Source organism: Myotis davidii, unplaced genomic scaffold, assembly GCF_000327345.1.
Source record: "Myotis davidii unplaced genomic scaffold, ASM32734v1 scaffold100, whole genome shotgun sequence".
NCBI lineage: Eukaryota > Metazoa > Chordata > Mammalia > Chiroptera > Vespertilionidae > Myotis > Myotis davidii.
In genome coordinates, this window is record NW_006292691.1 from 678,774 (window position 1) to 694,951 (window position 16,178).

The 16,178-nt window shown below is 55.8% G+C and overlaps 3 protein-coding genes and 1 non-coding gene across 5 annotated transcripts in view; 2 read left to right on the forward strand and 2 right to left on the reverse strand.

The window, feature by feature from the left end:
* The window catches only part of RAB40C (RAB40C, member RAS oncogene family), a 34,164-nt gene extending 28,140 nt beyond the window's left edge, over positions 1-6,024 (forward strand). The window contains exons 5-9 of the mRNA XM_015565582.1: positions 3,803-3,880; positions 4,164-4,386; positions 5,219-5,250; positions 5,344-5,390; positions 5,559-6,024. Coding sequence (XP_015421068.1) covers positions 3,803-3,880; positions 4,164-4,386; positions 5,219-5,250; positions 5,344-5,390; positions 5,559-5,760 — 582 coding nt within the window. The 3' untranslated portion in view covers positions 5,761-6,024. The remainder of the gene's footprint in view (positions 1-3,802; positions 3,881-4,163; positions 4,387-5,218; positions 5,251-5,343; positions 5,391-5,558) is intronic.
* Positions 6,025-6,033: 9 nt separating this feature from the next.
* On the forward strand, positions 6,034-10,374 carry WFIKKN1 (WAP, follistatin/kazal, immunoglobulin, kunitz and netrin domain containing 1). Its single transcript, XM_006766163.2, has 2 exons — positions 6,034-8,198; positions 8,818-10,374. Exons 1-2 carry the CDS (start codon positions 8,028-8,030, stop codon positions 10,288-10,290), a joined length of 1,644 nt encoding a protein of 547 aa, XP_006766226.1. The 5' UTR covers positions 6,034-8,027; the 3' UTR covers positions 10,291-10,374.
* Positions 10,375-10,793: 419 nt separating this feature from the next.
* LOC102763896 (chromosome unknown open reading frame, human C16orf13) lies at positions 10,794-12,460 on the reverse strand. Of its 2 annotated transcripts, XM_006766164.2 has the most exons (6): positions 12,193-12,456; positions 11,862-12,024; positions 11,597-11,656; positions 11,253-11,320; positions 11,089-11,167; positions 10,794-11,018 (listed from the first exon to the last, which is right to left on the reverse strand). In XM_006766164.2, exons 1-6 carry the CDS (start codon positions 12,387-12,389, stop codon positions 10,971-10,973), a joined length of 615 nt encoding a protein of 204 aa, XP_006766227.1. In that variant the 5' UTR covers positions 12,390-12,456; the 3' UTR covers positions 10,794-10,970. The 2 variants fall into 2 exon arrangements, with proteins under 2 accessions (XP_006766227.1, XP_006766228.1); XM_006766165.2 differs by lacking the exons at positions 11,253-11,320; positions 11,862-12,024 and having other exon boundaries at positions 12,193-12,460.
* Positions 12,461-12,808: 348 nt separating this feature from the next.
* On the reverse strand, positions 12,809-12,879 carry TRNAG-CCC. The gene has a single exon. It is a non-coding gene; the product is annotated as a tRNA-Gly (tRNA).
* Between the last annotated feature and the right edge of the window lie 3,299 nt (positions 12,880-16,178).

The window sequence follows — 16,178 nt, forward strand, 5'->3', positions numbered from 1 at the left end:
AGGGCAATTGGAAAACATCAGGAAGGCACTGAGGTCAAACCTGGGAGGGCTCAGCTGGTCTGCGCACTCTGGGTGTGAACGTGGAACAGTATGAAGACAGTTATTTATGTTCAGCTAATTGAGAACACCTAACAGGCTTGGGCATTTGTCAAAATATACAGTGTTTCAGGGAAGCAAACACTGAGTCACTTTCGTTCTCTCCAGAGCATCCAGTCCAGTGGTTGTGTATTTGTTGTTGCTCTTGCTTTAATTCTGGAGGTTCTTGTCAATTCTGAGCTGAAGGAGCCAGTTGCACATTTCGGGCCTGAGTGGTGAGTGGTAGGGTCTGAGCTCAACTCTGCCCTCCTGTGCTCTTATTGCAGTGGCTTGTTCTGCTCTGTCCCATTCCCATCCTGCCTGATGGTGGCAGCGCAGACGTGAAGGCAGCATCCAGAGTAGACCGCCTGGTTTTGCTGCTCTGTGTGGCCCCTGATGGTACATTGAGTTGCAGGACCGTCTTTCCCAGTCAAGTTTTATATTTCCAGTCACTTTCCCACCCTTGGTTAAGACTGGAGGACCGTACGGGTTCCTCAGGGCCCAAGTTACAAAAGCCACCAACCCCTGGCTGCTGTCATCTGTTCTGCAACAGGACTGTCTTGTAGTTCTTACCATGAGAAATAACCTTTCTTAAAAGCTTTTTTTTTTAATTTCACAGAGGAAGGGAAAGGGGGAGATAGAGATAGAGATAGAGATAGAGAGAGAGAGAGAGAGAGAGAGAGAGAGAAACATCAGTAATGAGAGAGAATCATTGATCAGCTGCCTCATGCACATCCCCTACTGGGGATCAAGCCTGCAACCCAGGCTTGTGCCTTGACCCGGAAGGGAATCAAACCGTGATCACCTAGTTCATATGCTCAACCACTGAGCCACACCAGCTGGGCAAGAAACAACCTTTCTGTCCCTGACCTACTATATGCATGACCCTTGTTTTGTGTTGCCGAGATGTGATGTGGCCATTCATGGCCCTGGGAGGCTAGCACCTCTGCTGCTGAAGAGAACAGGTCCCCGGGGCGGAGTGTGCTGAGAGCTGGAGGCGGGGGTGGAGTGGGTGTCCTGTTTAGTTGAGGGTTTGGGGTCAGCTGGAAGAGCAGGTCTTCCTTCTGGACAGAGATCAGTTTGTCCACACAAAAAGGGGTTTCAAAGTGGGGGGCATGCACTTACCATTTGGTGAGTGCTGATTAGGGCCGATCAGGTGGGTGGGCATATGGCTCAGGGACCATTTAATAGTTGCTCCTCATTTTCAGTGCGTCACTTACTTCTGGGCAAAGCCAGAGCCTAAGTGCTTGTGGTGGCGGGGCAGAGGCTTCCACTTGCAGCCTGCGTTCCTTGGGAGCTCTACCATACAAATGCATGACACATGCCAAAATTGAATTGAATTTTTTTGTTTGATTTTGTTAATCCTCACCTGAGGGTATTTTTTTCTGTTTATTTATTTATTTTTTATTTTTAGAGAGAGTAGAAGGAAGGGAGGGAGAGAGAAAGAGAGAGAAACATCAATATGAGAGAGACACATTGATTGGTTGCCTCTTACACACATCCTGACCAGAGCTGGAGATCAAACCTGCAACTCAAATATGTGCCCCTTGAACCTGGGACCCTTCAGTTTTTGAGTCAATGCTCTTGACCACTGAGCTACCAGCCAAGCTAGTTTATGCTTTTCAGTGTTACATAGATAAGCAAAAGCAAGAGCATAAGCCCTCATCCAGCCTTTGAAAATGTGGTTTCATCCATGAAAACATTTTCAGTGTGGTGTGTTCTATGTTTATATTTCTGTTTTAAAATACCATATTGCCCTAGCCAGTGTGGTTCATTGGATAGAGCAGCCTGTGCACTGAAAGGCTGCAGGTTTGAATCTGGTCAGGGGCACATACCTGGGTTGCAGGTCCTTGTTGGGGTACGCAGGAGCCAACCATAGATATATCTCTCTTACATTGTGTCTCTCTCGCTCTCTTTAAAAATTAATGGAAAGAATATCCCCAGGGAGGATTAACAAAAAACAAACACCATATTTTACATATTATTTAGGATCCGTGCTTCTCACTATGCAGTCTGTTGTGCACCTGCCCAGGATCAGCATGTGTGCACCTCAACTTATTCAGCAGCCCCCACTGCATGTGCAGTTTGTTTCATGCTGTGATGAACATCTGTGAGGGCTGGTCTGTGGATACATTCTCAGTGATTTCTTAGGAGGGGACTTGGAGGGTCAATGGCACGTCTCCATCCAACCCCAGACCAGAGGGCTTTGTTCCCTCTTCCCCAAGCAGCAGGACTCACTCCTGCTACCCCATGGTTCCCTTCCAGTTTTATTCTCTGTCCCCATCAAACTGGTTTGTTTCTTCAAGTGGGCTCAAGGGAGGGGGTCTTTCCTTATAATCATAGCCCTTCCACATGGGGAGGTAGGCAGATCTGTATGTTCTATACAAAGCTTTCCATCCAGAGGGCCACTGGATGGGCGTTCAGTAATTTCTACATTCCTCTTAACAGGACCTAGGGCAGTGATGGCGAACCTTTTGAGCTCGGCGTGTCAGCATTTTGAAAAATCCTAACTTAACTCTGGTGCTGTGTCACATATAGAAATTTTTTGATATTTGCAACCATAGTAAAACAAAGACTTATATTTTTGATATTTATTTTATATATTTAAATGCCATTTAACAAAGAAAAATCAACCAAAAAATGAGTTCGAGGGTCACCTCTGACATGCATGTCAGAGGTTCGCCATCACTGACCTAGGGGCTACATTTAAGTCTTCCAAAATTCGAAGAACATTTTTAAGGAGAAAGGCTTTAAAATCACTCATTTTGAGATGGAGACATCCTGTGCCTTCCATCTCAGCTGCACTTTTTCCCTGTCTCTGTGTATTGGGAACATAGGCTGCATGAAGACACGGTGGGACAGGGAGGGTTGTGAGCCTGCTTCAGAGTGGAGTGCAGGTCCGATGGGCAGTGTGAGGGTCTGGAGGCACTCTGTGGAGTCACTTTCCTAAGGCCTGTGACAGGTCACTACTGAGACACTCAGAGCAGATGGAGACAGCCTAGAGCTGAGCTCTGAGTAATTAGTCTCTAAGGGATGTGACAGGAAAGTCCGTAGCAAACCCCCTGCTGGCCAGTGGAGCTGCACATACAGCTGCTGGAGTAACTGATGTCCTGCTCTGCAAGTTTGGGCTGGAAAACTCAGGAACACCTTTGCTCAGCTTCCCTGGGGCCCCAAGGAAGAGTACACTGTTAGAGTGTCAGGCAAGTTGTCCACATCTGCCTACCAGGATTATCCACAGGGTCTGACCCACACTGTAGATCTGCGTGCATCTGTTTTAGCTCCCATGACTTTCAAATGGTCACAGGATAGTGCTTCCTGTGTACTTGGAGGAAAGAAGTTGAAAAAATGCCACTTCTGCCCTAGCCAAGTCCCCAAGGGGAGGGAGGGGGCAGCATTGAGCCTATGAGATCCTTGACCATGGATGACATTGCTGCCACCCCACATAAGGGTGTCCATGGCCACATGGACCTGGCCAAGGCGAGAAGACACAGTGTCCAACACCAGAGACCCCTCTTAAATATGACAGGGTGTCTCACAGTACATTGTCTACACTGCCATGTGTTAAGTAACCTGTACGATCCCCTGAAAGCTATCTGGCTGTGCCAAGTGTCCCTGCCCTGCCTGTCCTAGGAGGAAGGGTGCATGTCCATGCCGGGGCCCGTGCCAGAACAAGAGGCCTCCATCTGGCCGACCCCTCAGCCTTGTGACACGCTTATCTTTCTTGCAGGGGATCCTCCTGGTATATGATATCACCAACCGCTGGTCCTTTGATGGCATTGACCGATGGATCAAGGAGATTGATGAGGTAGGTGGACACCCGCTTCCATGGTCATCCTCCCCAGGGCACGTGTGCTCCCATCCCCACAAGAGTCTTTGTGGCCCCCATTTGCTGCTTCTCCCGTGGCCCCAGCTTTGTGCGTCCTTTCTTACATCCATGGCACTTGAAGGTCGGGATCTCATGCCTCAAGAGGCCATGGCTCATGGGTCTGAGCCCCACCTCATCATAGAATTGGGATGGGGACAGCCAAAAGGGGGGCATCCCACGTTCATACCTGTGCTGTCTTCTGCCACCCCCCGCCTCCCCACAGCATGCACCTGGGGTCCCCCGGATCCTGGTTGGGAATCGGCTGCACCTGGCTTTCAAGCGGCAAGTTCCAACAGAGCAGGCACGTGCCTACGCAGAAAAGAACTGCATGACCTTCTTCGAGGTCAGCCCGTTGTGCAACTTCAATGTCACCGAGTCCTTCACTGAGCTGTCCCGTATCGTGCTCATGCGGCATGGCATGGAGAAGATCTGGAGGCCCAACCGAGGTGAGGTGCGGCCAGTGGGGCCACCAGGGCCTGAGACCTGAGTGTAGAGTGCAGTGGACAGGCAACCCTTCAGAGGTCGTGGTCCCTCCCAGGTGTCCAGGCTCCCCAGTTGTAGAACTTCCACAACTTGCTGCAACTAAACCAACTTGCATCCTGCATGTGCTTTATGTGGGGGTCCAGAGTTATGGGAGAGGACTGTGCCTTACATTCTGATGATGCCCTCATGCTGGGGGTGGTGACATGTCTCAGAGCAAGCAGGGCAACGGCTTCTAATCCCTGTGTACTTTCCGGTCCTTCAGCTGCTCAAGCCATGCCCACCCAGAGCTGCCAGGGATAGCTAGTGTTCCCAGAAGCTTCAGTCTCCTGCGAGGTGCTAAGCTGGCTAAGCTCTCAGAAGTGGGGTCCCCAAGGACATTTCTCAGTATGGAGCTGTAGGGAGAAAGCAGGAGCAGGGTGCCATCCAGGGGCTGCACCCGGTGGTGCCCTGCACCAAGTAGAGTAGTAGAGCATCCAGGGTCCTGGTTTGGAAACCTACATCCCCCACTAGTGTCACTTGTGCTCATCTGGCCAGATGACAGCTTGTCCCTTAGTGTTCCCCCCACTCAGGTCCGTAGGCTCTGAGATCTCTCAGCACCTCAGTGTCTTTCTCTCCAGTCTGAACGTCCCCATCATTTTACCGCCCTGCCCATGGTCTGACCCTCTCCATGGCTGACCCCTGCCATAGTCTGATCCTCCTCCCACCTGACACCTCCCTCACCACTGATCCCTTCCCCCTATGGTTTGTTTTGACCCCTGTTGTCTGACTCCCCCTCTCTCTGACCACCCCCCGCAGTGTTCAGCCTGCAGGACCTCTGCTGCCGTGCCCTTCCCCCTTTGTTGTGACCCCTGTTGTCTCACCCCCCCCCTCTCTGACCACCCCCCGCAGTGTTCAGCCTGCAGGACCTCTGCTGCCGTGCCATCGTCTCCTGCACCCCCGTGCACCTCATCGACAAGCTCCCACTGCCCTGCCACCCCTCACCACTGATCCCTTCCCCCTATGGTTTGTTTTGACCCCTGTTGTCTGACTCCCCCTCTCTCTGACCACCCCCCGCAGTGTTCAGCCTGCAGGACCTCTGCTGCCGTGCCATCGTCTCCTGCACCCCCCTGCACCTCATCGACAAGCTCCCACTGCCTGTCACCATCAAGAGCCACCTCAAGTCCTTCTCGATGGCCAATGGCATGAATGCCGTGATGATGCATGGGCGTTCCTACTCTCTGGCCAGTGGGGCGGGGGGTGGCGGCAGCAAGGGCAACAGCCTCAAGAGGTCTAAGTCCATCCGTCCCCCCCAGAGCCCACCCCAGAACTGCTCCAGGAGCAACTGCAAGATCTCCTAGCAGGGGAGGCAGGCACCGCCCATCCGGACACGCTTGGGGAGTGAGGTCTCAGGCTTGGGGAAGCTCCTTGCTGGGCGCTCGGGCGGCACCATGTGCAGAGAAGACTTTGGCCACATGACCCCTCCTGGGACCGTGGGGCACACCTAGTAGGCAGGTGGTCTCAGCCAGAGGAGCCCTGTAGGACAGCAGAGGCTGGGCCTCTAAACAAGCCCAAGTCCCCACCTGCTGTTCCTGGTCCCACCTCGAGGGAACTGTCCTGGGGACCCGTACACGTTGCTACATGAGATGGGCTCTGCATCTCTGTGTGAAGATGCAGAGCTGTCTGTGGGCAATGAATACTTGAGGGGTTGCCAGGTGCTCTGCAGGTTTGGACTGAGTCTTGGCCCACTTGCCTCTGGGCGTCTGGATCCCACTCTTGCCAGCTTCTGTTCCCTGACCTTGGTTATCACCCCATAGCTGCTCCTTACCTGGCATCGCCCCTCTTTGAGGTCACATGTCACCAGAACCCAGTTCTTAGTGATGCCACCTGGAGCAGTCATAGCAATGGACCTCCTCCATGATCTGGCAGCCAACCCTGAGCTGGAGGCCTTCATTCCTTCCACCTGCCTGGCTGGTGACATGACCACCAGTCACGGTGCTCAACTCTACCTCCTGCTGGGCTCCCCTGGGACTCCTCTGTGGAGGGAGCCTTATGCCTGCTGTTCTGGGAGGCAGGTTGGGCAGGGGTCTGCGGCCCTTGTGAGCAGAGGTGCCTGGGGGCTCTGCTCAAGGCCTAGCCACCAGCAGGGTCAGGCAGAGGAGGCCCTGCCTGTCCTGTCCTGCCAACGGAGCCCCTTTCTTTGTATTTTGAACCAAATAACATGGATTTGGTTGTGAGGGTGTGGACGGTCCTGCGTTCACCACATAAACACTACCCTTTGCTGCTGACACTCGCACCATTCCTGAGCTCATTTTGGACGGTTTTTGTTTCTTTGTACAGTAAATGTAAGCTCTGACCTCCAGGCTACATTTTATGTGAATTAAAATCTCTGGTTTTAACTGGCTGGTCAGTTGGAGGTGTGAGGTGGGGTGGGTCTGCACTCTGACACTTGATGGGTCGAGGGCTGCTTTGTCGATCCCACCACCCCCCATAACTAGTCTTGTTGACTGGTACACATCCTGGCCACTGGGGCGAGTGTGGCTGCATCAGCCTCCCCGGATACAGGGATGAGCTGTGTTTCTCTGGGTTAGGCAGGCTGCCCACCCAGCCTTTCCTTCCCCACACGGCAGTAAAGCAAATGGCTGGCGGGATCACCTGTTCCCGCTGCCCCCAAAGGCTGGAGCCTGGGATCCTGAACCTGGGAGACCGAACCCTCCCTGGGGGTGTTGGTGGGGCATAACCACTGCTGCCTGGGAGGGCAGTGAGCTTCGAGTAGGCATGTGGTGTAGGCGGTGGGCCGTCCCCTGACATGCACTCCAGCCCAGGACCATCACACTGCACATTACCCCCACCTCAGGCCACAGCTTTGTGGGAGGGTTCTGGGCCTTGAGCCCCGTCCAAAGTTCTGGCCCCCCATGCCTGAGGCCCCCTCACAGAGCAGATCAATGGCGTCCTCTGCACCTGGTATGTCTTTTGGTCTCATTCTGACCAGACCAGGCTCTTATTACCCTGCCTCCTGGGTCAGAAGGTCAGACACAGGGTCATGGGACGTTTTCATCCAGTCTTAAAGCAGATGCTCCTGGGGCCCCAGACCCCAGGGAAGGGTTTGGAAGGGCAGATTCTGGCGGTCCCTGTGTTTGATCTCCCTTCCCCCTCCTTCCGGGTCCTGAATCCAAGCTGGGAGGGTCTGTGAAGCTGCTTTGATCCGCTGAGCCCAGAGCCTGGAGGGAGGAGGGCCTCCGGTTACAGTGTCCCCTCCCCTCCCAACTCTGACCAGAGCCAGCCCTTCTCCGCCCCTCAGTAACCCTGGTGGCCAGTGCCTCCTTGCTTCTGGGCCTCAGCCCCTCCCCCACCACGCCCCCTGCCCTCTGTTAACCACAGAGGGCCAGGCTGTGAAGGGGTCTTGCCAGAGCTCAGATCTGGAATCCACCCAGTCCTTTGCACAGGGGTGTTGAGAGGGAGCATTTGCTGTGGGCTCAGACCTTGGGGGCCCAGAGGATCGGTCAGGGGCCCAAGGTCAGGGTGCTGACCACAGGCCTGGAAGGGTGGATGCCTAAAGGGATCAGCACAAAGCAAGTCCTGAAGGGCTGGCAGCCACTCGCCCCCGCCCTCTGGGCCGGTGGTCCCCATGTCAGCCCAGAGGCTGCTTCTACTGCTACTCCTCATGGTTGGGCTGACCTCGGGGGCCAGCCTGCTGCAGGGGCCCAGAAGCCACTCAGGCGTGTGCCCCAACCAGCTCAGCCCCAACCTGTGGGTGGACGCCCAGAGTACCTGTGAGCGCGAGTGCATCGGGGACCAGGTGAGTGTGGGCACCATCCCCACCCACCCCGGTGGGAGTCCCAGGAAATTAGGGTGGCCTGGGGGAAGCTCAGACCCTATCCCCTGGCCCCCAGCCCTTGGAGTCTCCTTACTCTTCTCCCACATCCTGCAGGGGTTTCAGGCCATGCTCCTATGAGGGTCTTAGGGACACTCCATCTTTACCCTCATCACCCACCAAACCTGCCCACCCCCACCCAGGGGTCAGTTGTTCTCAGGACCAGCCAGGTAGAAAGGCAGGGGCTACATTTGGATGCCCCTTTGCAGCCTGGCCATGCATCCCCTGAAGTGGCCTTGAGCGTGCTCCCCATCTCCCCTGGGCCTCAGTTTCGTCATCTGCACTACGGGAATAATAATTAAACCTGCTTTGGGGGGAGGAGGGGGTCTGAGGATTCAGTGAGATGACACACAGGACTTGTCAGTGAGGTAACTGTAATAGCCCTGGATGGAAATTTGTACAAGCCTGCCTGGCTTTCCAGAGGGAAAACTGAGGCTCAGGGAGATGCAGTAGGGGCACCCCAACCTAGCAATGCCAGAGCCCTGGGTGAGGCTGGGGAGTGTTCGGTTGCCTGCTGAGCTGCCCCTCACCCCTCCTCCTCCAGGACTGCCTGGCCACTGAGAAGTGCTGCACCAACGTGTGTGGGCTGCAGAGCTGTGTAGCTGCCCGATTCCCTGAGGGTGGCCTGGCCACACCTGCACTGGTGGCTTCGTGCGAGGGCTTCTCATGCCCACAGCAGGGCTCAGACTGCGACATCTGGGACGGGCAGCCTGTGTGCCGCTGCCGTGACCGTTGTGAGAAGGAACCCAGCTTCACCTGTGCCTCAGATGGCCTCACCTACTATAATCGCTGCTACATGGATGCAGAGGCCTGCCTGCGTGGTCTCCGCCTGCACGTCGTGCCCTGCAAACACATTCTCACCTGGCCACCCAGCAGCCCAGGGCCACCTGAGACCACTGCCCGCCCGACACCCGGGGACACCCCAGTGCCACCTGCCCTCTACAGCAGCCCTTCCTCACAGGTGGTGTATGTGGGGGGCACCGCCAGCCTCCACTGCGATGTCAGTGGCCGCCCACCACCCGCTGTGACCTGGGAGAAGCAGAGTGAGCAGCGGGAGAACCTAATCATGCGGCCAGACCAGATGTATGGCAATGTGGTGGTCACCAGCATTGGGCAGCTGGTGCTTTACAATGCCCGGCCTGAGGATGCCGGCCTCTATACCTGCACTGCACGCAACACTGCTGGCCTGCTGCGGGCTGACTTCCCACTCTCTGTGGTCCAGCGGGATCCAGCCAGGGACAGGGCCCCCAGCGCCCCTGCGGAGTGCCTGCCCCAAGCGCAGGCCTGTGCCAGCCCCCTCTCCAGCCATGTCCTCTGGCACTTTGACCCACAGCGTGGTGGTTGCATGACCTTCCAAGTTGGCAGCTGTGATGGAGGCACCCAGGGCTTTGAGACCTATGAGGAGTGCCAGCAAGCCTGTGCCCGCGGGCCAGGGGATAACTGTGTGCTGCCAGCTGTGCAGGGCCCCTGCCAAGGCTGGGAGCCACGCTGGGCCTATAGCCCACTGCTACAGCAGTGCCATCCCTTCGTGTATGGTGGCTGTGAAGGCAACAGCAATAACTTCGAGAGCCAGGAGAGCTGTGAGGATGCCTGCCCTGTGCCGCGCATGCCACCCTGCCGGGCCTGCCGCCTCAGGAGCAAGCTGGCGCTGAGCTTGTGCCGCAGTGACTTTGCTATTGTAGGGCGACTCACAGAAGTGCTAGAGGAATCGGAGGCTGGCGGCGGCAGCATTGCCCGCGTGGCCCTAGACGATGTGCTCAAGGATGACAAGATGGGCCTCAGGTTCTTGGGCACCAAGTACCTGGAGGTGACGCTGAGTGGCATGGACTGGGCCTGCCCCTGCCCCAATGTGACAGCAGGTGATGGCCCGCTGGTCATTATGGGTGAAGTACGAGACGGTGTGGCTGTCCTGGATGCTGGCAGCTATGTCCGTATCGCCAGCGAGAAGCGCATCAAGAAGATCTCAGAGCTGCTGGAGAAGAGGGCCTGCGAGCTGCTCAACCGCTTCCAGGACTAGCCCCACCTACCTAGAGCACTGCCTGCCCCTGTCCTCCAGTCCTCCCAGTCCCCGCCCCCCAATAAAAGCATTTCCCAGGAGGGACATCATGGCCTGCTGGTGCTGAGCCTCCCAGGGTTACCACCCTTCCCTTCCCCCATCCAACCTGTAATCCAGCTGGGTCCTGCCACCACACTGGTGTTTAGGCTCTAGTCCATGGAGCACCAGTTCCCTCCTGGGGAGCCTCCTGTTTCCCTCCAAGAGCACAAGCCAGAACTAGGTCCAGGGGTGGGTGCCACCTCTGGTGGCAGGAGGGCCATGCAGCCAGTTCAGTCCTGCCTCAGCAGTCCGAGTCTTCTCCCTTCTCTGTCGTGCAAGTGGAGCAACAGGGTCTAGGACGTCCATAAGCCCTGACCCCATAGGCCAGACCTCTCCTGCCCCCAGGAATGGAGCCCTTGGAGACAGCTTGCACACCCAGCACCACCTAGGGTGTTCCCAGGAAGAGGCATAGTGGACACCAGCAATAGGATAGCAGGAAACACTTTATTCCCAGGCTCTCAGCAGCCCTGTGGCCACTGACCAAGAGCCCCCAGAATGGGCAAGGCCAGTCTGCATGGCCTGGTCCAGGGAGGCAGGGGTTGGCTATCTGGGTTTGTCCCAGAAGGGGCCTCACTGGGGACATAGGCATGCAGGAAGAAGGGTTACTCTTTCCGGAAAATCAGGCATTTGTTGTTGGCTGGCATATCCACCTAGGAGAGATGCTTTGGCTGAAGAAGCTGCCCAGGGAGGCCACCCAGACCCCCAGGCCCTCCCACCTACCATCTTCTCCAAGAGAAGACCGCTGGCCTTGCCCAGGTCCTCCAAGAAGGCTGTGTCCCGCAGCCCCCACTCTGGGTTCCTGCAGGGGGAAAAGAGGTAGAGTTGGGAGTCACCCAGCTCACCTGCCTTCCCAAGTAGGCCCACGCACCCCCCGCAGCTCTAACCTGCATCTGAGCGACAGGTCAAAGTCCACATTGCTCTGGGGAGAAATCTTCCCATTGACAGCGTAGGGCTGTGGAGACAGAGGGACACAGGGTCAGCCACTGGGCAGACTTGCAGGCTGCGCCTGGAGGATGAAAAGGACGCTATGCTCCCTGCTCCCATGAGCCTAGGGGGCGTAGGGAGACAGAGGGGAAGGTCTGGGCCTGTTTCAATGGTGGCAGGTAGTGGGAGAGAGGGCAAAGGAAAATACTGAGACAGGAGGGAAGGAGAATAGAAAAGAGGGGACGACTGAGGCTGGTTGGGATCATAGGGTCAGGGGAGTTCCATCTCGTGCGGGGGCACTCACCCCATAGGTGATGAGCAGCGCCTTGGGCTTGAGCAGGTGTCCTGCTGCTCTGAAGAGCCCCTGGGGGGGGGGGGGGGAGGACGGCAGTGAGTAACTTTACCCAGGCCTCCAAAAGAGCTCTGGGCTGGGGGCTGGAGACTCAGCCTGACCTCCCCAGGCCTCAGCGCCTTATGAAATGGGGCAAACCTGGCACCCAATGCAGGGGGAAGGGTGCCCCCTGGCGCAGGTACTGGTCCTTGGGTGGCTCGCTTCAGCTCCCACAGACCTCGGTGCAGTTCAGGGGGCTGATGTGGATCATGTTGATGCAGAGTAGCAGGTCCAGCGACTGCGGCTGGATCCCGCCCCATTTCTCCCAATCCCAGGTCACGTCCAGGTACAGCGGAGCCTTCACGTTGGACAATCCCTGGGCTCGAGTGGTGGCCGAGATGCTGTCGGAGGGGCAGCCCGTGAGTGGGGGTGGCCTGTGCACCGGTTTCTGACGCCCGCTACAACCGCGTTCACGGTAGTCACGTGGGCTCGAGAAGCCGGGGGAAGGGGGGGAAGTGGGGGGGAAACGAGGCCCACTTACATCACCCGGGGCCCCGCCTTCCCCGCACCTGTCCAAGCAGCGCTGGTCCACGTCAGACGGCTGCCACTCCGCAAGGGGGAAGGCCCGCGCGAAGTGGGCCGCATGCTGGCCGGAGCCCGAGGCCACTTCCAGCACGCGAATGCCGCGCTGAGCCGGGTCCACATACTGCCGCAGAACGCGCAGAATTGGTTCCTTGTTCCGCTCGGCGGCCGCTGCCAAAAGCATCACGGCGCCACAGCTAGTCCGTCCAGAGCGGCAGCACGGCCGCTGCAAGGCCCGCCGGGAGTTGTAGTCAAGCCGTCGCGAAGCCCGCCCCCCGCGAAGCCCGCCCCCACGAACTACAGTTCCCAGGAGGACGCGTGCAGCAGTTTAAAGTGCCCGCTTCATCGGGAGGCGCGTAGGGGGCGGCTGCCCCTGCGGAGCACCGGGCGGAGAGTTTGGGTTGCTGGTGTGTAGGTGCTCCTCAGCTCAGCGCTCTGTCGCCATGGCTGCCCTAACATTTTCATAGTTCTTGTGACTCTGAAATGGTCTCGTTTGTGCTTGCACCGAAATGGATGGTTACCCCATGCTTCCGGCTTTCTCTCGGCTTGAAATTTCAGCTGTCACCGACAGTTTGTTGAGATGGGGGGGAAAAACAAAACACGTGCGCCGCCCGGGAATCGAACCCGGGTCGCAAGAATGGGAATCTTGCATGATACCACTACACCAGCGGCGCTTGCTGGGTTCCTTGTGGCTCGCGAGACCTAGGAGGTTGTGACGCAACCTCCCCCTGCTCAAATGTCGTAATGCGTGCGCCGCGCCACCCCAGCGGTCGCAGCCAGGGAGAGGCGCGTCTAGCGGCTGCAGGCGGCACCTAGGGTAGGAAAGCCGGCTGCACGGGTCCGCGGTGGTGGGAGGTCTCACAGTGTCGCTTGGGAGCTGGACCCAGGGACCCGGGTTTGTGAACCGCCTCGACGCGGGCCTGCGGCGTGGAAGCCATGGCAACCGCGGGTTTTCCCGAGCCGAAGCGTGCGGGGGGCGCTTCAGATCGGCGGGCTGGTCCCAGCCTGCGGGAACCCGGCAAGCCTGAGAGAAGGCAGTAATGCCCCGGGCTTGTCTGTGACACTGAAATGACCAGCGCTCGCCCGGGGTCCGCGGATGGTGTGAGGATCGGTGACCCCTGAACCAAATCGGAGGCCGATTTGTATCCAAGGTGTTTCCCCAGTTGTCCGTTTGGGGCCCATGTCTCAGGGGGCCTTTCTCGCAGGCTGAGAGCCGGTGCCCTGCAGTCCAGACTAGCTTAGCTCCTTTGCTGGGCAATTTTTCACGAGTGAGACCCCGGAAACGTAGGGCACTCAGACTCTAACCCAGACTTCAGCCTGGCATTGCCCGCCAGGGGCCAGGGGTATGCGGGGTGGGGCCAGCGACCAGGGGGTGTGGGTCTAGTGACTGAAATGAATAAAACTAAAAGAAAAAAAAGACCGTACCCTTTTATGTAATGATGTTTACTTTGAATTTATATTAGTTCACACAAACACTCCATCCATGCTTTTGTTCCGGCCCTCCGGTCCAGTTTAAGAACCCATTGTGGCCCTCGAGTCAAAAAGTTTGCCCATCCCTGCTAGTCAGATGGTGGAGGGAAGTGAATCTCCTGAGTGGTGCAGGGTGGGCCCCTCCGCACAGCCGCCCTGGGAAAGTCCCACTCAGTGGACGGGCCTCCCCCCTCCAGGAAGAGCCATTGGCATTCTGCATTGTGACCACCCGACTTCCTTCAACACTTCTCAGCCCTGAGCTTTTCTTAACCTGACTCGCTTTTTGCTTCACTTTCTCCTGGTTGTCAGCTGGACATTTTCCGTATCTCGGGGTGGAGGAGGAGAGGTCCCTCTCAATGCACTCCCTGCCCCTGACCCCCTGTGACCAGTGATGGTCACCTGAGATCTCGCTGCCTGCGCCCCTCACCAGCCAAGCCCCTCACCACTCCTAGCCCACCTAGAGCCAAGGTGGGAAACCTTTCTTCTGCCAAGGGCCATTTGGATATTTATAACATCATTTGCTTAATATAACTCAATATAAATTTATGTTGCTATAAAACAAAAACAGGCCATACAAAATTATTACAATAAAAATTAGCCAGCCGAAACCGGTTTGGCTCAGTGGATAGAGCATCAGCCTGCAGACTGAAGGGTCCCGGGTTCGATTCCGGTCAAGGCATATACCTTGGTTGAGGGCGCATCCCCAGTGGGAAGTGTGCAGAAGGCGGCTGATCGATGTTTCTGACTATCTCTCTCCCTTCCTGTCTGTAAAAAAAAATCAATAAAATATATTTTTTAAAAAAATAGCCTGCTATATTTGGCCAAACATTTACTAGTAATTCACTCACCCCTAATGCCTTGGCAGGGCCAGACCAAATTATTTCATGGCCCCTATACGGCCCCCACCCCTGACCTAGAGGCACCAGTTTCCTGCTTGCTTCGCCTGTGATTCCCTGGGCACCAGGCACCCTGTGGTATTGTCAGATAATAAATAGATGTTCTGTCTTTGTTCCAGTTCCTGTCACAGAGCTCCTAACACACTGGAATGTCCTGAATGAGGGGGTGAGAGGAGCATTTGCTGTTATTAATAAGCCCCTTTCAGGCTTACCTGGGTTTTCACCAATGAGGTGACTCTTGGAGGATGAGGGCTGGTTGCCAGAGGAACTCACCTTGTGATCATAGGGAGCTTGGAACTTTCTTCCCTGCTCCTGACTTCCTCAGAGGTTGAGGGGCTGGAGAATGAGCTAATCGCCAATGAACAATGACTTAATCAGCCCGTGTACTGGAACTTCCATAAAAACCCCAAATGAAGGCGTTTGGAAACCTGGGCTGGTGAACATGTGGAGGTGCTGCTCCTGGAGGGGGCATGGAGCTGCAAATCCTCCCCTCCACTCCCCATGCATCTCTTCTATCGGCTGTTCCCTCCTGTATTCTTCTTCTTTTTAAATGTATTTTTATTGAATTTAGAGAGAAAGGGAGCCGAGCTTTGCCGACCACTGGGATAAAGGACCAGCAGCCGGAGATAGCATTTCAGAGGCAGTGATATATGAAAAATGTATTTAAGGCTAGTAGGCGGCGGTTCTATAGATTTAAGAAAAGGAGTGCTTATTTATAGATTAAACTACATTATACATGTACTATATATAAAAAAGGTTGAAACGGAATCATTTGAGGGTCTGGAACGGATTAATTCCATTTGCATTATTGCTATGGGAAAACAATTCAATTTTCGAACAAATCACTTCGCAAACAGCCTTCTGGAACGAGGTTTGAGAAATGAGGTTCCCCTGTACCCTAAAACTTGGTGGCTTGAAACAACAGACCTTCATTTTCTCATTTCTGGAGGCCAGAAACCCAAACTAAAGCTGTCAGCTCCCTCAAAGCCCAAGGCGGCTTGCTGGGGGCTCCTGGCATTCCGGGCTTGTGGCTACATCACTCCAGTTTGTCTCCATCCTCACTGTGCGGTCTCCTCTGCACGTCTCTGTGACCAAACAGCTCTCCTTTCTCTCACAAGGACACCCACCAGTGGGGTAGGGCCCACCCTAATCTAGGTGCCTTATCTAGGCTTTGCCGACTGATTCCACGTAAGGTCACCTCTGAGGTTCGAAGCACAGGTATCCTTTGGGGAACCCAGTCAACCCACTGCACCTGGGTTTGGGAATGGGCTGGGCCCTCCCTGGAAGCTGGGCAGGGAGGCCGAGCATGTAGCCAGAGCCTTTTCCTGGGCTGCTGGCCACCCTGCCCCTGGCAGAAGCCCACCTTCCTTTCTGTTTTGGTGTGGGCCTGGGTCTCAGGTCTGGAAAGTGATTGAGGACTGAAAATGTAACTCCTTTCATCGTTTTCATAACATTTTAGTATTGCACCCAGGACCTTTTTTAAAATATATTTTATTGATTTTTTACAGAGAGGAAGGGAGAGGAATAGAGAGTTAGAAACATCAATGAGAGAGGAACATAGATCAGCTGCCTCCTGCACACCTCCTACTGGGGATGTGCCCGCAACC